We start from the raw sequence: 25,051 nt of genomic DNA, 5'->3' as shown, positions 1-25,051 counted from the left end.
TTAGCTAATGTTTATTGAGCATCTCCTATGTGTAGGCATTGTTCTAGACACCAGAGTTACAGCTATGAACCAGGCAAGGTTGCTACTGCAATAGAACTTACATTCTAGTTGGGTCGGGGGTAGGGAGGCACAATAAACCAATGCATAAATGAAATAACTGTAGATAGTTATGAGTACTGTGAAAAAAAAAAAACAGGTCAGTGTGCTGGAGTGCATTTGAGTATAATTTAGTAAGGCTTCTCTCCGAAGGTGACATTTGAGCAAAGACCCGAATGACAATCTGGTCAACAAGTGGAAAGATCTAGGAGAAGTGTTACAGGCAGAGGGACGTTCAAGCACAGAGCCTTTGAGGTGGGCACAGCATGGCATGCTGGAGCAGTGGAGAGAAAGCAGGTGTGGCTGGAGCATGCGTTTGTCAGGAGCAACAGTAGTGGGAGAGGAGTGAAGGCAGGAGCCAGATCATATAGGACCTTTTAAACATGGTGAAGAGTGGATTTTATTTTATGTACAGTGGCAAGCCATTGGAGATTTTTTAGGAGAAGGGTGATAAATCTGACCCACACATTAAAAATGACATGCCGATGTCATGTGGAGTTTGGATTGTTGGGGGCAGGAGTAACAATTGTTGGATTGTTAGGAGGCTTTTGTAGTAGGCCACGCTAGGGCTATAGCACCTTGGAGCATTGCTAAGTTGATCTGACATTTTTTGGTTACATTTTCAGGAGAGTGATGGGAGTGAGGACATGTGAATCTAGATGCCTGTTCAGTGGTTCCAAGGGTGAAGTTTGCTGTATTGAGCCTCTCCATTCTAAGCCCGAGTTGAAAGATCATCCCATCACACAGTTTTCCTTACTGGCCATGGCATCCTTAACAAAGGTAGGTATATTTAGAAGATGAAGCTCATAACTTTAGAGGCTTTGAATACCCAAAATTTGAAAATTGCAGGGTAAATATTAAAATGTATTTTTTCCCCTAAAGATACTGGTCATTGGATTGAAGCCATCCTTGAAAGTGTGGATGACTTTTCCTTATGGACGGGTAAGTAAGCCTCTCCGTCTTATTGGTAAAAAGACCATGTCAGGAGATTGGGGAGAATGACTTGCAAGTGGCACATTCTGTGAGGTTGTCAGAAAACTAGGTAGAATGGAAATCAATGCTGCAAAGGTCACTGTCTGATTACCTTGATGTGACCAAAGCAGCATAAGCTGGTGACTACAGCAGTAACCTGGGGATCACAAGATCTGTACTTTTCTACCTTTATTCTGTTAAGTTTTTCTCTCATGAACAGCTGCTGCTTTGATAATGAACTGCTGATAGAGAACACCCCACCGTAATACCCAGCATGAATTGCTGCTGCATACTCTTTCCTTGGCTTCTTCTGCCTCTGATATTTTACTTTGGAGGATGATGATACTCAGAACGTATTACGCACACCTCAATTTCCCTTTTCTTTTTCCTGATTGGTTGTTTTCAAAGAGTTGTTTTCTTCCTGTGTGTATATGAGGAGAGGCATTGATGGGATGGGATGGGAAGGAGAATGATGATGCAGAACGAAGACTGGTTCAGAAAGTAGCCGCTGTAATGAGGGAGCTCACTCTTCTGTTTTCTTGTTGGTACTCGGTGTATCTTTGGACCCCAGGGAAGCAGGTCTGCCCTTTCAGCTGGCAAAGCTGGCTTATATTGCCATTAACAGTTCTTAGGTGAGCTTCATTGGCTAATTGAGATTTATCATGGTAGTATGTGTTTACATCTTTTTGTATGTTTTTATTGGTGTTTTTTCCCAGCATTTTATTATGAACATTTTCAAACAAATAGAGAAGTTGAAAGAATTTTACATTGAACATCTATATACTTACCATTGTAAAACTCTACCATTAGCATTTTATTGTATTTTATTATATACCTGTTTGTGCACCCATCAAATTATGTTTTTTTTAAATGTATTTCCAAGTAAATTACAGAAATTAGTACTCTTTTTTCCTAAATAATCAACATGCATATGATTAAGAACATTTCAGTATTTGTTGAAGTTTTTCCTTTGGTGTAACAATTTACATACAACAAATGTACAGATCTTGAGTGTACATTTGCTGAACTTTGACAAGATGTATGTACTTTTGTAATCCAAACCTCTGTCAAGATGTGGAACATTACCATCCACACAGAAAGTTCCCTCATGACACTTCCCAGTCAGTCTCTGCTCCTTTGGAATTGGTTGATTGATTGGCTGCATTGGGTCTTTGTTGCTGCGTGCCGGCTTTTCTCTAGTTGTGGTGAGCGGGGGCTACTCTTCATTGTGGTGCATGTTCTTCTCGTTGCGGTGGCTTCTCGTTGCGGAGCATGGGCTCTATAGACGTGCGGGCTTCAGCAGTTGTGGCGCATGGGCTTCAGTAGTTGTGGCTCGCGGGCTCTAGAGCGCAGGCTCAGTAGTTGTGGCGCACAGGCTTAGTTGCTCCGCGGCATGTGGGATTTTCCTGGACCAGGGCTTGAACCCAGTGTCCCCTGCATTGGCAGGCGGATTCTTAACCACTGCGCCACCAGGGGAAGTCCCTCCTTTAGGAATTTTAATAAGAAATTAGGAGAAGTTTTATCAAGGAACACCAGTCAGATGCTGTTGTAAACCAGAGTTTTCCCTTTGTTTTTCTGTGTGTTAACAGTGATGTCTTTTTTTTCCCTTCTCCTCACTTAGATGGATCCTTCCAGTGTTCCATTGCTGGCCTGGCACTTCGTAGCAGTGCATAATTATGTGAATCCCATGCTTGCTTTCTGCAGAGGAGATGTTGTTCATTTTCTACTGGTAAGTCCTAATATGATGCTAGATCTGTGGTAAAGTTCTTTATCATAAGATTATTTTTTTGATTCACCAGTAATTTAGTATTGTGTCAAAGAAATATGCTATCATAATTCTTTGGAGAGAGAGTGACCTATTTAATGTTTATTGGAGGCTTTAGTGGTTAACATGGAAAACAGATGATCACCCTCAGCTCCATGCCTCTTCATGGTATATTTCTCAGTTCCATCTCCTTTGACTAATAAATAATTGATGGTTTATGTGTATGTATAAATATATAGATGTACATAGGTCTGTATTAATGGCTTACCTATCTACATATAGTGTATTTATTAGAGAGCACGTTATCATTGAGCACATACTATGTTATCTACACTGTAATGGACACAAGGCAATTGAAAGAAGTATAAAACTTAACTCCTTCTTTCACATAGGTTAAGATATGTTTTGAAAGGCAAAACCAGTAGTATGTTCATTACTACTAGTGAGAACAGTTTAAGGATTCAAGTATGTGATGAGAATTTAAAAATTGATATAAGTTCAGAGTATGAAGAGATTTGTATAGACTAAAGAGGCTGTGGAAGACTTTATGAAGGATATAAGGCAGATACTAGGGACTTCCCTGGTGGCGCAGTGGTTAAGAATGTGCCAGCCAATGCAGGGGACACGGGTTTGAGCCCTGGTCCAGGAAGATCCCACATGCCGCAGAGCAACTAAGCCCCTGCGCCACAACTACTGAGTCTTTGCTCTAGAGCCTACAAGCCACAACTACTGAGCCTGCGTGCTACAACTACTGAAGCCCGTGCACCTAGAGCCCATGCTCCACAACAAAGACAAGCCACCGCAATGAGAAGCCCGCGCACTGCAATGAAGAGTAGCCCCAGCTCGCCGCAACTAGAGAAAGCCTGTGTGCAGCAATGAAGACCCAACACAGCCAAAAATAAATAAATAAATGAATTTATAAAAAAAACAAAAAACAAATAAAGGCAAATACTATAGGAGGGGTGAATATGCATATTGGGGAAAATAAGATGAACTGAAGTTATAGAGGTAAGAATGTGCCTGTGGAATCTCTTCTTGGGTTTCCTAGCTCAGTGAAGCAAGTACACCACTATCCACCTAGTTTCTCCAGCCAGAAATCTAGGAGTTGCCTTTCAGTTACACTTCTCCCTTTATTTCTACTCTATCACACATCTATTGACTCTGAGTATACTTCCTCTTTGTCTCCCCCATTGCTGCTTCCCACTGATATCTCTAGCCTAGGCTCTGGAGTAGCTTCCTGACTAGTCTTTGGCCTCAGTGTCTTTTTTTATTTTTTTTAATTGAAGTATAGTTGATTGACAGTGTTGAGTTAGTTTTTGGTGTACAGCAAATTGATTCGGTTTATATATATATATATATATATATATATACACATACACACACACACACACACACACACACACACACATATATATTCTTTTTCAGATTATTTTCCATTATAGATTATTATGAGATACTGAATATAATTCCCTGTGCTGTGTGGTAGGACCTTGTTGTTTATTTTACATAGAGTAGTTTGTAGCTGCTAATCCCAAACTCCTAATTTATCCCTCCCCCTCCTTTCCCCTTTGGTAACCATAAGTTTGTTTTCTATGTCTGTGAGCCTGTTTCTGTATTGAAAATAAGTTTATTTGTATCATTTTTTTAGATTCCACATATAAACAATATCATATGGTATTTGTCTTTCTCTGACTCACTTAGTACGATAATCTCTAGGTCCATCCATGTTGCTGCAAATAGCATTATTTCATTCTTTTTTGTGGCTGAATAGTATTCTGTTGTATGTGTGTGTGTGTGTGTGTGTGTGTGTGTATACATATATATTTATACACCACATTTTCTTTATCCATTCCTCTGTCAACGGACATTTAGGTTGCTTCCATGTCTTTGGCCTCGGTGTCTTTACATATGCCAACACCTCTGCCAGGAAAGCTGTGTGCTCTCTTCCACATTATACTGGCTCATGATTAGCATTGCCTTTCCTGACCTCCTGACCTCAGTTAGCATTTCCCGCTTCATAGACACCGATAAGACCTTTTTTGACAACATTCAGCATTTTTAAAATTACTTATCTAATATTTTTTTTCCTCACTAGACTGAAAGCTCTGTAAGTCTAAAACCAACTCTACTGCTCTATTCCAGCCACTAGGACAGTACTTGTATGTAGAAAGTCCCTAATAAATATTTATAGAGTTAATGACAGGGAGAAACTTATTGTTGAGAATAAAGTTGAACATACGGCATGGATCTTGATTAGGGGTTGGCAGACTATGGCCTATGGGCCAGATCTGACTGGCTGCTTGTTTTTGTAAAGTTTTATTGAATACGGTCATGCCCATTTGGTTATGTATTATTTATGGCTGCTTTTGCACTACTGTGGCAGAGTTGAGTAGTCGTGACAGAGACTGTATGCTCTGTAGAACCTAAAATACTTACTGTATGGCCTTTTACAGAAAAAGTTTGCCAACCTCTGATCTAGATTATATAATAATTGACCTAGATTGGTAATGGGGAGCCATCACATGTTCTTAGGTAATTAAAGTGATGTGATTAAAGTGACGTTTTAGGAAGATCACTGTAGAAATAGTAAAAAGAACAGATTATAGGAGGTTGGAGGGAAAAGAAAGGTTTTGCTCTTGTAATAAAGCAAGTGTGAGGTCTTTAGACAAGGATGGTTGGTTGCAGTGAGAGCTAGGGATGGCATTTTGAAGGAAAGACAAGGCTTCTCATCTTAGTGGATCTGGGGACCGAAGGACATAAACGAAACATTGCATTTCTGGCTTTGCATTTTAGAAGCATGAAATATTCAATGAGTTAGGGTCAGGGAAGAATTTAATGTGTTGGGTTGGAAGCAAAGGTGAGACTCTCAAGTGTTGTATTGGGGAATGTCCTCTGGGAGGATAGGCAGTCCAGGTCTGGGGTGAAAATGAGAATTCCAGAATAGAGAAGGTAGTTGAAGCTGTGAAAATCAAAAGCAAAAGCATACATAACCTTGGTGGACACTCATGTAGGGGAAAGGAAAAAGAAAAGACAGTAGGAAAGGAGGATCCTATAAAGGCATCTAGAGGTAGGAGGGGAAATAGACCAGTATGGCATCACAGAAGATGAAGAAGGAGAGGCTTCAGGACATTATCAATTCCAGGGTAATACCAATGCCAAAGAGAGATCAAGGAAGAAGACTGAAGATAAGGCCACCAGATATGCAAGAAGTAGTTCTTTAGAAACTTTTCAGAGGACTAATTATCAGTGGAATTGAGGTGGAAGCTAGATTATAGAGCCTTGTTAAAGAAATGAGTATCTAGAAGAACAGACTCACACAATCATAGTACAGCATTTGGTTACAAGAGGAAAAAGAATGGTTAACTTTCTGGAAGAAGTAAATGAAGGGAAGGTGTTTTGCTTTTGTTTTTTGAAGATGGAAAAGTCAGAAACCTGTTTGATAGCAAGAGGAAAAAGGTCCTTTGAAAGGAGTGACTGAGTATGTTAGCTGGGAAGAGGTAATACTAAACAGCAATGGAGGGAGTAGGATTTAGAGTATATACAAGTGAAGTGGTTTTGTTTAGCAAGGACTTCAGCCAATCTTAGAATAGTTAATGTTGGCATTGACCTTTTTGTTTACGAAACACTTTCAACATATGCAAGATATGGAACAATTTGGTGCTGTCTTATTTTCATTTTACAAATGAGGGAACTGAAAGAATAAATGATTTACTCTTGGTGACCCAGCTGTAATAGTGGAACTTACTCTTAAACACGTAGCTGTAGATCTTACGCTCCTTTTTACCAGAGCATTCTTTCTTACAGGGGAGGTGACTTAGGAAGTGAAGATGGGAGTACACAAAGGGCTCACACTAAATGGTCTCAGTTGTTTGTTAAGATATCTGGTGAGGTCAACACTACAAGTGTTGGGACTAGAAGGCAAAGAGGAATTGTGACTTAAAGGGAAAGGAAGACATCTAGAAGACTACTATGGAGAGTATGCAAGAAAACCCAGGTTGAATCAAACGTCATGAATTTCAGGCAGGTCATTGTGGTGTGTTGTTCTTCTTCAGTGCTCTGTCACCTTGGAGCATACGTGGAGAGAGCAAATTATAAGGATGATTGAAGATTATAGAGAGTATATATATGCATATATAAGTAAAATATTGACGCTTGAGGTTCTTTTGGGAAATTTTGGGCTGTTTGAGCTATAATAGTATCATACTTCACCCAAAGAATTCTAGTCTTGTCACAGCAGCAGTTTTTTTTCTTTTCATGAACTTTTGTTTTACTTTTTTACATTATGCCACCAATCCCATTTTATGCTTTAACTCTGGCTAAATAGTCATTGACGTGATGCAGTTAGGTTTTTCTGAATTATGACAGAGTGAATATTACATACAGCATTTGCCTGTACAGACATACCCCAGGGATATTGTGGGTTCAGTTTCAGACCACTGCAATAAAGCAAATATTGCAATAAAGTGAGTCACATAAGTTGTTTGGTTTCCAAGTGCATATAAAACTTATGTTTACACTATACTGTAATCTTTTAAGTGTGCAATAGCATTATCTCTAAAAAAAACAATGTACATACCTTAATTTAAAAATACTTCATTGCTAAAAAATGCCAAAACAATTACAATATTAACATCAAAGATCACTGATCACAGATTACTATAACAATACAATAATAATGAAAAAGTTTGAAGTATTGCAAGAATTACCAAAATGTGGCACAGAGACATGAAGTGAGCAAATGTTTTTGGAAAAATGGTGCTGATTGATTGACACAGGGTTGCCACAAACCTTCAGTTTGTAAAACACACAATATCTGGAAGCACAGTAAAGTGAAGTGCAATAAAACAGGGTATGCCTAAACTGACAACTAGACCACTGACCAGGTGTACTATGGATTTTGGTACAAATCATGATGTGAATGATTTTTTTCATTTGTATAGTTTCTTTAATTATCAGTATTTTTGTTTTATCCATATTCTGAATGGAAATCATTTTCCTGGTGGATTGACTAGGTGAGACTTTAAAACGTCTCTCAAACAATAGCTGATATTTAGGTTGTTTTTATTTCATCATCAGGTTAAGAGAGATGAATCTGGAGCAATACACGTTACTAAGCAAAAGCATCTTCACCTATACTATGACCTCATCAACTTTACTGTAAGTATTATTGAAATGAAATATCCCCGTTCATTTTATGTAATTGTTTTGAGTCCATGTTGTATCAAGGCTACCAGGATTTGTGTCATAAATCATGACCTTTAGGATTATATAAAATGTGGACACAAGTGAAGTCCTGGGCTTCCCTTTGGTGCAGTGGTTAAGAATCCGCCTGCCAATGCAGGGTACATGGGTTTGAGCTCTGGTCCAGGAAGATCCCACATGCCGCGGAGTGACTAAGCCCCTGCGCCACAGCTACTGAGCCTGTGCTCCGCAGCAAGAGAAGCCACCGCAGTGAGAAGCCCGTGCACCGCAATAAAGAGTAGCCCCCACTCGCTGCAACTAGAGAAAGCCCGCGTGCAGCAACGAAGACCCAACGCAGCCAAAAATAAATAAATTTTTTAAAAAAGTTAAATCCTGCTTGTACTGAATAAAGTCTGAGGCTGGTGTGATGCCACATTATTTTTATCGCCTTTTAGCCTTATGTCCTGATTAGCTCAAAGGGGAGATCAGAATCATTTCTTCAGGATCATTGCCGGGCTTTCTTTGTTAACACAGTTTTGTACTTCTGAGTATGTCCTAATTGGTTCAGGAGTTCAGGAGCTATTCTTTATCTGTGGCTAAAAACTTTTCAGAGTTCTCTCTCTACTGTGCATCTCAGTCCTGAGCAACTTTTGGTTTAAAAAAAAGAGATTATTTCTTTTTGTATCAATTTTTATAATAGATGATTTATTAATTTGCACATTGCCGTTCAATCTCATGTACAGACTTGATTTAGAAATAATACTTTTTTTCATACACATTTCATGAAATAATTTTGTTCAACCTCTTCTCACACGTATAAGACGTGAGTGTTTTTGTCATCACCAGAACCCCTTGTTGAAAATCATCTAACACAGTTTTCTAGAATTCGTCATCATTGCTTCCATTTAAGATGTTTGAGATACAGCACTTTAAAAAGCTGCATATGATTCTGTCCCTGGAAAAAATTTTCCCAACCACAGGTAGCCATTCTCCTAATAGTAGGACAGTTGGTGTTTTTCATTTGTCCTGTGGCTTATTCATGATGTGACCCCTAACTGCATTGCTTTGTAAATTACCTTTAAAAGGCTTGTTTACAGTGTGTCAACACTTAAAATTGTGAGGATCTAATCCCAAGAATAATTGCTAATCCTGCTAACATTTTTTGTCATTCTTTCTCTTTTAACCAGGTGAGCTTTGAAAACATCTAAAAACTAGCACTAAGTTTATACAGGGCTGAATAATATGTCTTTCCTAAATGAAACTTTGTTTCTCAAAGTAAAGTAATCAAGAGAGCACCTTACAAAAGCTCTTTGTAAATGATTTGAGTGTCAAACTCTGTTTCCTGAGGGACAGGTTTTTTTTTGGAAAACCAAACCCTTCCTGTGTAACACAGTGTTAAAGTATATATTCAACATAGTTAAAAGAAAATTGATCCATTTTCAACTTGATTGTTTTTGATATGATATTATGCAGATAATTTCTGATAACATGGGAAGAGTTCATATAAATAAACCAAAATGAATACCAGAGAGAGAAAGTACAGGGGAAGTACTTTGTTCTGGTTAATTTAGAATTCTAATTGAGCAGATTTTAAGACTTCATTTATTTCTTGGGAAGGGATTGAGATTTTTCAAAAAAATATTTTGGGGCTTCCCTCGTGGCGCAGTGGTTGAGAGTCCGCCTGCCGATGTAGGGGACACGGGTTCGTGCCCCGGTCCGGGAAGATCCCACGTGCCGCGGAGCGGCTGGGCCCGTGAGCCAAGGCCGCTGAGCCTGCGCGTCCGGAGCCTGTGCTCCGCAACGGGAGAGGCCGCAACAGTGAGAGGCCTGCGTACAGCAAAAAAAAAAAAAAAAAAAATTTTGAAAATAAGAAATCTTATATATAACCCAAGAAATTTATCAAAATGGTATCCTTCAGAAGATTTTAACATTATTATTGTTATTACTTTTAATATTATACTAGTACTAATTAAAGAATATTCAGAATATATAGAGAAATAGAAAGAGCAAAGAACTCTGCCATAATTTGTAGGTATGTTTTGAAGGAAATATATATTTTAAATAGCTTGTATTTTTAAATATGAATTACTTAAATGGTAACAATCATTCTTTGACCAGATAGGTTTATGAGGTTTCATTTGCCCTTTTGTTTGATTAATGTCAAAACCACTAGAAATGCAAAGTTGGTCACTTTGCTTAAGTCATTGTGCCGATGTACCTTTCAAAAACATTGATAAAAAACCGTATATCCCATAATATCTATTAGAGCTCTTAATTAGCCTTCTTTTACACTATGAGTCATTTTAACACCATCAAAACTCAATACTACGCTGTGCACCTGTCGTTCTCTGGGTTGTCACCGAGTAGTTCTTGCTGTGATTGTGGTGTCATCAAGTTATTAATTAAATGGATAAGGTCGTCAGTGTCATTTAAGTGAGTTGCCAAGCTTTTTTGCCCTGGGTGATGGTGTGGGATGGGCCTCACTTTTGTGTTGTTGTGTGCTTGAATTACAGTGGATAAACTCGCGCACGATTGTGCTCTTGGACAGTGTAGAGAAGTTGCATGTGATTGATCGGCAGACTCAAGAGGAATTGGAAATGGTGGAGATCTCAGAAGTTCAGTTGGTCTATAATAGCAGCCATTTCAAATCTCTAGCCACTGGAGGAAACGTGAGCCAGGCACTGGTAAGGGTAATCCATTATCTTAGTATTGCTTTGATAAACTTGGTATTTTGTGGTTGTTTTGTTTTAGAAATAGGAATTCTGAGGAGTTATCTTTAAGTCTTGAGATTTTTTTTTTTAAAAGCCACTAGCTAGGTTGAAGTGGATGTGAGTGTCTTTGTAAGTATTCAGGAATGTGAACTAGAACAATAATTCCTGTTGTCTTCTACTTGGAAATGTGACTAATTTAATACCAAAGAATTTTAACTTTCATACTGAAATAATGAAATGAAATTGAAAGTTCATGAGAAAGAAATTGTAAAAGCAAGGTATTTTAGAAAGTTTATTATGTTGACAACAAGCCTGATTGATTTAAGGAATAAATGACTAGAGAGACAGGTAGCCTATAAGGCTTTGGAAATATTTGGGTGATTAGTAAAGGCTGGAACAGGTATGGAGGCTGTAGCCATTAAAAGGCAAAGGTCGCTTCGAGAGAAAGAAAGATGATTCTGGTGGAATAGGAAATAGATGAAATGTAGGAGCCTGCAGAGAAGGAAGACACAAAAGTTATGATCTTAGTATTAATTTTACTATATTTTAAGCAATGACAATAATGGCCTTTAGCAGTTTACACAGGTAGTTTACAGTTAAATTACTTTGAATTGTGATCTCATGTTTCCTAAGCCAATAATCTTTAAGCAGGAAATTTAGACTTTTTGAGTCTTCTCTGGATAATTTCTTGAAAAAAGTAGTAATGAAGGTCATATATAATGAGTGTCTGCAGTATAATATCTAGCCATTGCTCAAATCTCCCTGAGATATTAGAGCATAAATATATGTGAAAGGGTCTTCCATATATATTTTCAGAATTTAGAAACCAGGAAAATCCAGGAGAAGAAATGGTAATGCAATAGAATTCACTAAAGTAAGAGTAATTATTGTCCCACACTTAGATATTTTCTTTTGTTTGAGTGGTTATTAAAAATACTGATAGACTTTGAACTTGCACTTTCAGCCAAGATGGAATAATGGGGACTGGATTTACTCTCCTGTCTGGAAAAAAATCAGGGAAAAAACCCCAAAACAAAAAACAATAGTTTTCAAGATATTAGTGAACTTGAAGATAGAGCAATAGAATCTATCCAAAATGAAGTAGAGAGAAAAAATTTAAAAAACTCTAGTGTTAGTGACTGCAGTGAGACAGCACCACTTAGCCTAATAAATGTGTAGTTGAAATCTCTGAAGGGGAGGAGGGAAAAAAATTTAAAGAAATAATGGTCAAAAACTTTCCTAAGCTGTAAACACAGAATTGCAAGAAGCTCAGTGAACCCAAGCACAAGTGAAATAAACATAGATTGATCCAAATGAATTGGAAAGAGGAAAATATTAAAGCAGGCAGAGGAAAAAGACACATTAAATGCAGAGGAGCAACAAAAAGTGTGAGAGCAGATTTCTCATCAGAAACAAACTGCAGCAATCTCCAAAGAAGATATACAAATGGCCAATAAGCAGATGACAAGATGCTCAACATCATTAATCATTAGGGAAACGCAAGTCAAAATCACAGTGAGATATCATTTCATGCCCACTAGGATGGCTATAATCAAAAAGACAGACAATAACAAATGTTGATTAGGATGCAGAAATATTGGAACTCTCGTACTTTGCTTGTGGGTTATGGTGCAGCCACTGTGGAAAACATTTTGGCAGTTCCTCAAAATATTAAACATAAAGGTTCCATATGACTGAGCGATTCTACGCCTAGGTAGCTACTCAAGTGAAACGAAAACATATCTCTGCATAAACACTTGTACACAAATGTTCATAGCAACGTTATTCTTAATAGCTAAAAAGTCAAAACGGTCAAAATGTCCACTAGCTGATAGATAAACAAAATGTGGCATATCTGCATAATAGAATGCTATTCCTCAATAAAAAAGGTGAACTGTTGACACATGCTACAACATGGATGAACCTCAAAAATACTGTGTTAAGTGAAAGAAGCCATATGGAAAGACCATATACTCTTTGATTATATTTATATGAAATGTCCAGAAAAGGCAGGTTTAGAGAGCCAGATGTGGATTAGTGGGACTGGGACCAGGAGTAGGAATGAGGGTTGACTGAAAATAGGTAAAAGGTATCTCTGTGGAGTGATGGAAATGTTCTAAAACTGGATTTTGGTGATGCTCGAACAACTGTAAATTTACTAAAAATTATTGTATACTTAATGAGTGAATTTTATGGTATGTAAATTATACCTTAATATTGTCATTTAACGAAAGCAGTTGACTGTTTAAAACAAAAGGAATGTTTATGATATGTAGAAGTAATAGTGTGACGAAAATAGTACATAACAGCAGGGAGTGGGGGGAAGGAAGTATATTATTGTAAGGTTGTTAACATTATACATCAAATAGTACAATATTATGTAAATGTAGACTGACATTAGTTAAAGCTGCATATTGTAACCACTAGAGCAGAAAAAGAAGTATAACTTTATAAGTCACTGGTAGCAACAAAATGGAATGTTAAAAAATATTAAATTCAACAAAGCATAAAAAAAGAACAGGTAATACAAGTAGAAAACAATAAGATAATCGAAACCCAACTATATCAATAATCATAGGAAGTGGAAGTAGTCTAAACATTTCAGTTAAAAGGCAAGGATTGTCAGACTGGATAAAAAAAGCAAGAACCAACTATATGCTGTCTACAAAAAGTTCATATTAAATACAAAGACACAGACAAGTTAAAAGTAAGGGGAAGGAAAAAGACATATCATGCAAACACTAATCATTAGAATGGCTATTTTAATATCAGATTAAGTAGATTTCAGAGTAGAGAATATTGTCAGAGATAAAGAGAAATTTCAAATTGATAAAAAAGTGTTAATTTGTCAAGAAGGCATAACAATCTTAAAGGTTTCAGCACCCAATAACAGACCTTCAAAATATATGAAACTAAAACTAACAGATCTAAAAGGAGAAACAGACAAGTCCACAATTAGAGTTTGGAAATTTCAAAACTCCTTTATCAGTAAGTAATAGAATTAGTAGACAAAACCATCAAGGGTATAGAAGGCAAAAAAATCATTGACCAACTTGACTTAACTGACGTTTATAGAATATTCCACCCAACAAAAGCAAATTACAGACTTTTTCAAGTGCACATGGAGCATCCAATAGATTGTATGCTAGGCCGTAAAACAAACTACAGCAAATTGTTGAAGGAATCATCAGGGTAAATCCGGAGAAAACCCAAATATTTGGAAATTAAGTAACACTTTTATAAATAACCTATGAGTCAAAGAAGAAATCTCAAAGGAAATTAGAATATATTTTGAACTAAACGAAAGTGAAAATACAGCATATCAAACAGCTATGGTCTCAAACAGCTCATACCGCTCAATATCAAAAAAACGAACAACCCAATCAAAAAATGGGCAGAAGATCTAAAAAGGCATTTCTCGAAAGAAGACATACAGATGGGCAATAGGCACATGAAAAGATGCTCAACATTGCTAATTATTAGAGAAATGCAAATCAAAACTACAATGAGGTATCACCTCACACCAGTCAGAATGGCCATCGTCAAAACCTCTACAAATAATAAATGCTGGAGAGGGTGTGAAGAAAAAGGAACCTTCCTGCGCTGTTTGTGGGAATGTAAATTGGCACAGCTACAGGATGGAGGTTCATTAAAAAACTAAAAATAGAATTACCATATGATCCAATGATCCCACTCCTGGGCATATATCTGGACAAAACTATAATTCAAAAAGATGCATGCACACTAATGTTCATAGAAGCACTATTTATAATATCCAAGACATGGAAGCAACCTAAATGTCCATCGACAGATAAATGGATAAGGAAGATGTGGTATATACATGGAATATTACCCAGCCATAAAAAGAATGAAATACTGCAGCAACGTGGATGGACCTAGAGATTATCATACTGACTGAAGTAAACCAGAGAAAGGCAGATATCATGATATCACTTGTATGTGGAATCTAAACAAATGATACAAATGAACTTATTTATAAGACAGACTCATAGACATACAAAACAAACTTATGGTTACCAAAGGGGAAAGAGGGGGACGGATAATTAGGAGTTTGGCATTAACATATAAACACTACCATATGTAAAATAGATAACCAACAAGGACCTACTGTATAGCACAAGGAACTATACTCAATATCTTTTAATAATCTATAAGGGAAAGGAATCTGAAAAAGAATATATATATATATGTATAACTGAATCACTTTGCTGTAGACTTGAAACTAATGCAACATTGTAAATCAGCTGTATTTCAGAAAAAAATTGTGGTCTATAATTAAATTAATTTTGAGGGTGTGGGACTTCCCTGGTGGCGCAGTGGTTAAGAATCCTCCTGCCAATGCAGGGGACACGGGTTCCATCCCTGGTCAGGGAAAATCCCACATGCCATGGAGCAACTAAGCCTGTGTGCCCTAGAGCCCATGTGCTGCAACCAGTGAAGCCTGTGCGCCTAGAGCCTATACTCCACAACAAGAGAAGCCACTGCAATGAGAAGCCCGTGCGCCGCAACGAAGTGTAGATAGACCCTGTTCGCCGCAAGTAGAGAAAGCCCACGCGCAGCAACGAAGACTCAACACAGCCAAAAATAAAATAAATAAATTAAAAAAAATTTGAGGGTAATTTATAACGTTAAATACATTAGAAAAAAAGATCTCAAATCAATTATCTAGGGTTCTATCTAAGGAAATAGAGAAGAGCAAATAAACTTGAAGTAGATAAAAGGAAGAAATAATAAAGATAAACATATATCAGTGAAGTAGGAAATGGACAAACAATAGAGAAAATCAAAGAAAATACATTTTGTCCTTTAAAAGATAAATAAAATTGGTAAACCTCCAGTGAGACTAATCCAGAGAAAGAGAAGACACAATTAACTGATATCAGGAATGAGAGAGGTGCGGTTGCTATGGAGTCTAAAGATATTAAAAAGATAATATGAATAACTTTATGCCAATAAATTAAACAATTTTGGATGAAATGGAAAAATTCTTTGGAAGGCACAAATTACCAAATCTGACTCAAGAAGTGGAAATCTAAGTGGTTGTACTTGTGTGGCTGTACATTAACTTGATTTCCTAAAAGAAAGTCCAGGCTCAGATAGCTTCACTAGTGAAGTCTATTATATTCAAGGAAAAAAATATCAATTTTACACAAAAATCTTTTTAAAAATAGAGAAAAAGAGAGCACATAATTCTTTTTATGACACCAGCTTACCTCTGATAATAAAACCAACGACATTACAATAAAGAATGCTAGACCAATGACCTCATGAGCAGAGAAGCAAAAATCCTTAAAATAGTAGCAGATAGAAACCAGCAATGTATAAAAAGAGTAATTATGGCCAAATGGTGTTTATCCAAGTCATGCCAGGCTGGTTTAACATTTAAAAGTCAATGTAGGGACTTCCCTGGTGGCACAGTGGTTAAGAATCTGCCTGCCAATGCAGGGGACACGAGTTTGAGCCCTGGTCCGGGAAGATCTCACGTGCCACAGAGCAACTAAGCCCATGTGCCACAACTACTGAGCCTGTGCTCTAGAGCTCGCAAGCCACAACTACTGAGCCCACGTGCCACAACTACTGAAGCCTGTGCGCCTAGAGCCAGTGCTGCAGAATGAGAGAAGCCACCGCAATGAGAAGCCCGCACACTGCAATGAAGAGTAGCCCCCATTCACCACAACTAGAGAAAGCCCGCACACAGCAACGGAGATCCAATACAGACAAAAATAAATAATTTATTTTTAAAGTGTAATTCACTGATTTAGTTTATTGTAAAAGAAAGGTCATAATACCATCTCAAAAGGTGTAGAAAAGCATTTCACAAAATTCTGTATCCCTGATAAAATTCTTAGCAAACTAGGAATAGAAGGGAACTTCTTCAGCCTGATAATAAAGAGCATCTACAAAAATCCTACCGCTAACGTCATACTTAAAGTGGTACTACCAGAAAACCAAACCAAACAACAACCAAAAAAACCCTGATTCTGATCTTCTAGAGGAAATACAGAAGCAGAGGAACATGTTAAAAGATTCCATGGGGATGCCATTAGCAAAATCCAGATAGTAGGAAACTATGGAATAAGTGTGCCAGCGTCTTCAACAAATAAACCTCAAGGAAAATAAAGGACCGTGAGAGATAGAGGCAAACTCTGTAGATTAAAAGAGACTTAAGAGATGCATCAGCCAGCTTCAGTGTGTGGCCTTTATTTGGGTCTTGATTTAAACAAATAAAATGTAGAAACAAAGAACAGAAACCTCAATAACATTTGACATTTATGAGACAATTTGAAATCCAAACACTGATCAGATATTTGACATGGAGGAATGATTGTTAATTTTTGAAAGCCTGTCAATGAAATTGTGTGGTTACGTTAGAAAGGATTTATTTATTGTGCATATTACTGAATTTTTGTAAATGAGATGTTCAAGATCTGAGATTTACTTCAGAATTTTTACTGTGTTATAGGGGAGTCAGTGGGAATATAGATGAAACGAGATTGGTGATGAAGTGATAATTAATGAAGCTGGTTACTGGCTACATTGGGTTCATTATTTTATTCTCTCTACCTTTGTATATATTTTTAAATTTTCATGATAAAAAGTTAAGAAAAATTACTAGTCATCAGTATTGACCACTTACATATTTTAGGAGATTTATAAATATTAATGTATTTAAGCCTCCCAGAAACTGCATGGTTTTCAAAGATGGGAAAATGTAATTGTCAGAAGTTTGAAACTTGTTTAAACTCTGTCACCTATTGGGTGACAGAGCCAGAATTTGCAACCAGATTTATCAGACAGGAGGTTTCGTTTCTATTTTGCTGGGCTGTGCTGACTTTCATATACTATGCTGCTTTATCTTCCCATTTCCTCTTGTGTTTTTTGTTGATATTTATTTCAAAGAACTTGGAGGTACCATTTCAATTAGCCCTATTCGTTGCCAGAAGCAGTGACTACCTGTCATCCAGTAGTGGGCAGGTTGCAACAATTTTGCTTCAAATTTAGAAGTTGGCATGTTCTTCCCTTTACGCATTACTCTGAAAAATAAAGAGACCGTATATAAGCAGAGAATTACTTTTTGCACTTTGTCCTTCATGCCACTTCCACTGACAGACTGGCACTTGACTGACATTTTTTTCCCCCCACTCACTAATGGGATGAAACCATGTTGTCTCTGTAATCCACATTCTTTAAAACTTGAGACTCCTAATGCATGTAATTTTTACCTTAAAATTTTTTTTTTTTAGGCTTTGGTTGGAGAGAAGGCTTGTTATCAATCCATCAGTAGCTATGGTGGTCAGATCTTTTATTTGGGGACAAAAGTAAGTTCTTCCACTCTGTGACTTGGTGTGCATTTGTGTCAGGTTAGTAGGGGCTGAAGGAGGTTGCTGGTAAAGAGGGCAGTGCATTACAGAATGAATACTGATTAGCAGTAATTGAAAACTTTTAGGGGTTAGATGATTTTTAATTAATTTTTTTTAAGATTGCCCCTTTATTTCATTATAGGCTATTATAAGATGTTGAATATAGTTCTCTGTGCTTTACAACTAATTAATTTATTTCCTCTACTTTTAGACATACTGTATTTTTACTTTTGTTTAGGTTCTGGTTTTCTTTGTTCAGAGGGATACTTTCATAATGTTCCTTCACATTTATGTTTTCATGACCAGGAAGATACCTTTTCATTAATATTTGACATGTAATTAGGATGTCCTTTAGCTTAGATCATCTTAGGGTATATTAAAACGCATTGAGACATTTGACTTACAATAGGAACTTTTTGTATGTCAGTTTGTTCCTGTGGGTTTTTTTTTTTTAAACTTAACATGGAGGGCTTCCCTGGTGGCACAGTGGTTAAGAATCCGCCTGCCGATGCAGGGGACACAGGTTTGAGCCCTGGTGCAGGAAGATCCCACATGCCGCAGAGCAACTAAGCCCATGCGCCACAACTACTGATCCTGCACTCTAGAGCCCGTGAGCCACAGCTACTGAGCCTGCGTTCTAGAGCCTGTACTCCGCAACAAGAGAAGCCACCACAATGAGAAGCCCACACACCGCAACGAAGAGTATCCCCTGCTCTCCATGACTAGAGAAAGCCCGTGCACAGCAATGAAGACCCAATGCAGCCAAAAATAAATAAATAAATTTAAAAAAAACTTAGCACGGAGAAACATGTTGGGAGATTGGACTTTCCTTCTTCCTTGTCCGTGGAATTAACTCCCCTTCTTGGACTGTAGACTTACTGACCTTTAAATGTTTGATTTACTCTTTAACGTGGGCCCTTGAAGACCCTTTAGTAAATACTTTTAACTGTAGTATGAAATGTTTTTACTTAAAGAGATGTAAAATGAGATGTAGGACTGAGACAAATGTGTCTCTCAAACAAGTCTGTTAAAGATGATAATTTTAATTTCCATCTCTTTGTTTTCCAGTCTGTTTATGTGATGATGCTGAGGAGCTGGAGAGAGGTGAGTTCAAAGTAATTTTATATGGTAGCACTATTGAATTGAGAGCATCTTAACGTTTTTTGTTCTGACTTTGCAGAAAAAGAGTATTTGGATTTGTGCTTTTTAATTTCAGAAGTGTACATCAAAACCATTGTAACTTATCTACTTGATTTGATAAAACTGACTATAACTAATGATAAGGTTTGGCTGCATATATCAGAAAATTCAAAATACCAGTGGTGTAAGAGAACTCTCATGTAAAGGCAATCTGGAGGTAGGCAGTCTGTGGCTAGTGTGGCAACTCCGTGGTCTTTGGCATACTACCCTGTTGTGCCATCCTTGTGTGTGGATTCTAGTCTCAAGGTCATTTCATGTTCCAATATGACTGCTGGAGTTCCAGCTTTTAAATCCACATTCCAGGAAGGAGGAAAGAGAAGAGGAGGCTGGCCCTGGCCTTTTAAGGTGACATCCCAGAAAGGTCCAGATAGCACTTCCACTTATCATTGGCCAGAACTTAGTCACATGGCCCCAAGTGGCTATAAGGGAGTCTTAGAAATGTCCTTTAGCTAGTTTATTGCTGTCTCAAATAAACTTGGGATTTGTTACGAAAGAGGAGGGAGTGAATGGATGTTGTGATAACTAGCTTTTTCTGCTATAGTGACATTCTAGCTGTTTCCTCTTTTCATATTTAGGCCTTGTGGCAGCTTATACTAGCCTATACAGTCACTGTACTGTCCAGTGCTTTAAGAAATTGTTTTTCTTGGAAATAAGATATTCACATGGTTATTGGAATAATTTTAGCTACTAAGCAGCAACTTCTGGAAAGATATTAGGTAGAATAGGAATTTTGACTGGTGATTGGTCAGACAAAGGGGTCTGTCTTCTCTCATTTATTCATTTTAGAGAGTGGATCACCTCCTGAAACAAGACTGTCTTACAGAAGCCTTGGCTCTTGCATGGTCTTTCCATGAAGGAAAAGCAAAAGCAGTAGTGGGTAAGTTAACAGAACACCGGTGTAGTAGGTGTTGTTTTTCTGGAGCAGAGAAAATGAATAATACTGATCACTTACAGAACACTTTTGACTTAGTGTTCAAGTATTTTATAAGGAAGATGTTATCAGACCTTACAGACTTTCAGTGAAAAAGGTTAATGACGAATACAGGATATAGAATTTTAAATGTCATTTTAAAATTCATTTCATAAGGAAAATTTATTATTAGAACAAAAGGGAAGTACATTGATAAGCTATCTGGTCCAATAGATGGGAGGTGTTCCTGTTATGGCATATTATCCAGCATTTTGATACCTAAGGATTGTTATATCTGCTGTTAGCATAGGTTATCAGTAGAAGACCAGGGCAGTTTCACTCCTGAAGATACGGATTAACTTTGTATTTACGCTGGATTTTGCTTCTCTGCAGGATTATCAGGGGATGCCAGTAAGAGAAAGGCTGTTGTTACAGATCGGGTGAGTATTCTAATAGGGTCTTTACTGGGGTACAGTGCAGATTGCCTTTGGTATTTGCTAATAATCTTGGGCGTGATTAGGTAAATGACTACAGTTAAGAAGAGAGTGTATTAAGAAAACAAGTCAGATTGTAATTCCTTGGTGTTATCTTGAGTGCTTTTTAAATTCCTTCTTATCACCCTTTCTTTTTTCCCTTGCTCACTCTCATGAAAATTATAGATAGTAAAATAGCCAAAAGACAGCAGACAGTAGGAGGAGTAAAAAACCCAGGGATCTGGGTTATCTTTGAACCTAATTATAGTCCATAGAAAGTTGACATTTGTTGGTCTTTATAAACTGATTAGTAATAATGAGAAATACTATATGTGCAAGTGTTTGTGTTGCCTGAGGGAGCAGAGAGGCCTGATGTTTATTATTATTATTAATTAGTATTAATATGGTTAATGTTAATATTTAACACTAGCTTTGTTTTCCTAGTCTAGACTTGCTTGAATTCATTTACTATAGTCATTCCTCCTCCTTTTTATTGTGCAAATGCATTGGTAAAAATTAGATTCCAAATTAGTATAAACATTTAGAAAACATATACAGAAGTTGGTCAATCCTGAGACTTATAAGTGATTTTCTCAGTATCTGGTAAAAAAGTATTGGCTGTCTGTGTTCTTTAGGGAAAGACATATGCAGAGGATAGCTGAAGAGCTAAACTTCAACTTTTTATTTCCTGAGCAATATATATACTAATGAGGTCTGGAACCTGGAGGTATTTATTAGGAAAGATTAGCAAATTGGTGCTAACACTGAGGCTGAAAGAAATTAGGCTGGGGTTAAAAAAAACCTGAGAAATAAAGTCACTAAAATTTTAAATTATATTTTTAATATAATAGCAAAGCCTGATTCTGTATTATTTAAGAAGATCACATATATTAAGTATTGAAAAACTTTAGAGACATACTTTAATTTATATACAAAGCTGTTTTCCTTACAGATGGTGGAAATCCTGTTCCATTATGCAGATCGAGCTCTAAAAAAGTGCCCAGACCAGGGAAAAATCCAAGTGATGGAGCAGCATTTTCAGGTACACCTTTGCAAGTGCTTCTAATAGACATTGCTATGAATAGGTCTAGTACTACTGCTCTGATATTATATGAGAATGAGACTTTCATGTTTTGGTTAAACATTTTTCAGTGTTCAGAGCTTTATTACAGGGTTTGTGGAGCATTCTCAGTGATTGAATTTTGAGGTAACAGGTGTACAGACACATGGGAACAGATGAGTAAAATGTTGTGGGTTGTTAGTGCTTAGGCACTTGGTGCTGCATGGAAGGAAAGAATGTACGTATGAGGGTACATACCTGAGAATTGACACCTTACACCTTGATGATGCCTAACACTTACGTTAACTAGGCTAGTTGGAGAAGAAGTGTACTACCAAGGTTTAAATTTAGTTCTCCTAGGAGCACCTGTGATTTAAGATTAGATACGTTACCAAAAAAAAATTATGATCTCTTAAATATACTGATGAACGACCTTTAGTTTCTCTTGAAACTCAGTGAAAATGGAAGTCAAGGAATGACTTAAAGACCTGCACGGTGCTTATTATGAGAGTTTCACCATTTGCAGTGATCTCAAAATATATTTGTTGCAAATCTGTGTCTTCTTTCCCATTCTGAGGGCTCCGTCCCCTCCCCCTGCCTCCTCTTTTAACAAACATTTGAGGGTCTGATACGGGGGTCAGCAAACATTTTCTGAGAAGGGCTAGATGGAAAATTTAGGCTTTGTGGCGTATATATGGTCTCTGTCACATATTCCTCTGAGTGATTTTTTATTTGTTTGTTTTTAAACAACCCTTTAAAAATGTAAAAACCATTCTTAGCTGTGAGCCATTCAGAAACAGGCTGTGGGAGGACTTGGCCCATGGGTCAAAGGATGCAGCCTCTGGTCTAACATGTACTAGGCACTGGGCGGTAGTGTGTAAAAGGTAAGTAGTCCTTGCTATCTTAAAGTTGACAATCTAGTCAAAATAACTTTTCTTGTGTACATTAATAGAAATGTTTAAAAGAAATCTAGGGTTTTGGAGTTCTGAGGAGCAGACACAGCTCACATCTTTTTTATATCTCCATTTGCTGCTCTTAACTTTGGAAGACAAGGATAGATGTGGCAATGAACAGTTGGAGGGTATCAAAACAGGATTTGGTTTCCTGAACTGTACTCTTTAATGCTGCAGTAGTGGGCTTCTGGCAGAGTAACTTGTACTGCCTTTTGGCTAGAGGCTTATTACATTTGTCAGTAAAGAAGAGAAAGAAGCCTATATAAGATTATGAAAGTAGATAACTTAGGAGAGGAAAACATATGGCAGAAAGAAGGCATTTGGGGACAAAACGGTTTGGGAACAGTACCTTGTATATATATGATTTTGTATATCAATGCAGTATATATAGAAAAGAAAACTTAGTATTTTAACCAGAAGGTATCTGTTACCAAGAGGTGGTAGGATGGTACTCATGTAAGAACTCTGGTCGTTGGAAGATGTACTTTGTTGAAAAGAAACATCCAATAGGGAATGCTAGGAGGGGCTGATGAGGGGTGTGTGTGTGTGCGTGTGCGCATGTACACATAAGATGGAAACCACCTTGCTGGGGAAGAATATGGTAGAGAGCTATAAAAGAAGAAAGGAACAAAAGTGATATTCTGATGGAGAGATATGAAAGAATCTCAGCATGAGATTGTAAAATTTACTGAGAAACAAACTGTAGTAGTAATGTGTTCTTTAACCATCTAGATAGTTGTCAGAAGTTTCATTCTGCTAAAAAGAGTATCTGATAACATTTTAAATTTATTAATCATTTAGTCTCATAGGTGGTAAAGGAAACGATGGTGGGAACCATTATCCTGAATTTACTTTTTCCCAGTGATTGGGAAAATAGAAGGGATAGATTATTGATAGGAAAATTATCATTTATTTTAAAGTTTGTAATAATGATGAAAAAATAACACTCGTGAATCCTGTGTTTTAGAAAGCAGATATTTTAGGGAAAAAAATATGGGCACAGTCTCATGGTTATAGGCTCCAAAATAATAATAGGTTCACAAAGAACAGGAAATTCTTAAATTCTGATGTAATAACCACAAACAATTCAAAGAGAAAGGAAATGGGGAGGAATGTTGAGAGAAGTATCTGTCTAGAAAACACAGAACAGCTACCAGAGTTGGATAGAGGCTGATAACCAAAGATATTTGCCCAAAGCATCAAGAATCTATACGACTGTCAGAAAAGAGACTGGTCTGGTGCAGATTGTGCCTACCAAAATGCTAAGGGGAACGAAGGAGGGCTTTTGGCAAAGATTCACTGAATACGTATATTATGTGCGAAGTGCTACATGAAGGGTGTGACATTCATTTTTTTTTTAACATCTTTATTGGAGTGTAATTGCTTTACAATGGTGTGTTAGTTTCTGCTGTACAACAAAATGAATCAGTTATATATATATATATGTTCCCATATCTCTTCCCTCTTACGTCTCCCTCCCTCCCACCCTCCCTATCCCACCCCTCCAGGTGGTCACAAAGCACCGAGCTGATCTCCCTGTGCTATGCGGCTGCTTCCCACTAGCTATCTACCTTATGTTTGGTAGTGTATATATGTCCATGCCTCTCTCTCGCTTTGTCACAGCTTACCCTTCCCCCTCACCATATCCTCAAGTCCATTCTCTAGTAGGTCTGTGACTTTATTCCTGTCTTAGCCCTAGGCTCTTCATGACATTTTTTTTCCCTGAAATTCCATATATATGTGTTAGCATACGGTATTTGTCTCTCTCTTTCTGACTTACTTCACTCTGTATGACAGACTCTAGGTGTATCCACCTCATTACAAATAGTTCAATTTCGTTTCTTTTTATGGCTGAGTAATATTGCATTGTATATATGTGCCACATCTTCTTTATCCATTCATCTGATTATGGACACTTAGGTTGTTTCCATCTCCAGCTATTGTAAACAGCTGCAATGAACATTTTGGTACATGACTCTTTTTGAATTATGGTTTGCTCAGGGTATATGCCCAGTAGTGTGATTGCTGGGTCATACGGTAGTTCGATTTGTAGTTTTTTAAGGAACCTCCATACTGTTCTCCATAATGGCTGTATCAATTTACATTCCCACCAACAGTGCAAGAGGGTTCCCTTTTCTCCACACCCTCTCCAGCATTTATTGTTTCTAGATATTTTGATGATGGCAATTCTGACTGGTGTGAGATGATATCTCATTGTAGTTCTGATTTGCATTTCTCTAATGATTAATGATGTTGAGCATTCTTTCATGTGTTTGTTGCCAGTCCATTTATCTTCTTTGGAGAAATGTCTATTTAGGTCTTCTGCCCATTTTTGGATTGGGTTGTTT

At 37.3% G+C, this 25,051-nt stretch overlaps 1 protein-coding gene across 5 annotated transcripts in view; it reads left to right on the top strand.

Moving 5' to 3' along the window:
- The window catches only part of VPS8 (VPS8 subunit of CORVET complex), a 391,603-nt gene that overhangs the window by 127,021 nt on the left and 239,531 nt on the right, over window positions 1-25,051 (top strand). For all 5 annotated transcript variants that reach the window (XM_060298321.2, XM_060298320.1, XM_030861612.2 and 2 more), the window contains 10 exons: window positions 723-876; window positions 979-1,038; window positions 2,690-2,797; window positions 7,910-7,990; window positions 10,528-10,698; window positions 17,991-18,065; window positions 19,176-19,211; window positions 20,094-20,184; window positions 20,611-20,657; window positions 21,643-21,732. In XM_060298321.2, the coding sequence (XP_060154304.1) occupies window positions 723-876; window positions 979-1,038; window positions 2,690-2,797; window positions 7,910-7,990; window positions 10,528-10,698; window positions 17,991-18,065; window positions 19,176-19,211; window positions 20,094-20,184; window positions 20,611-20,657; window positions 21,643-21,732 (913 nt within the window). The remainder of the gene's footprint in view (window positions 1-722; window positions 877-978; window positions 1,039-2,689; window positions 2,798-7,909; window positions 7,991-10,527; window positions 10,699-17,990; window positions 18,066-19,175; window positions 19,212-20,093; window positions 20,185-20,610; window positions 20,658-21,642; window positions 21,733-25,051) is intronic.

This window comes from Globicephala melas, chromosome 4 (assembly GCF_963455315.2).
Source record: "Globicephala melas chromosome 4, mGloMel1.2, whole genome shotgun sequence".
Taxonomy (NCBI): Eukaryota; Metazoa; Chordata; class Mammalia; order Artiodactyla; family Delphinidae; genus Globicephala; species Globicephala melas.
The sequence above is the reverse complement of the archived record's forward strand: the minus strand, read 5'-3'. Positions and strand labels throughout refer to the sequence as shown.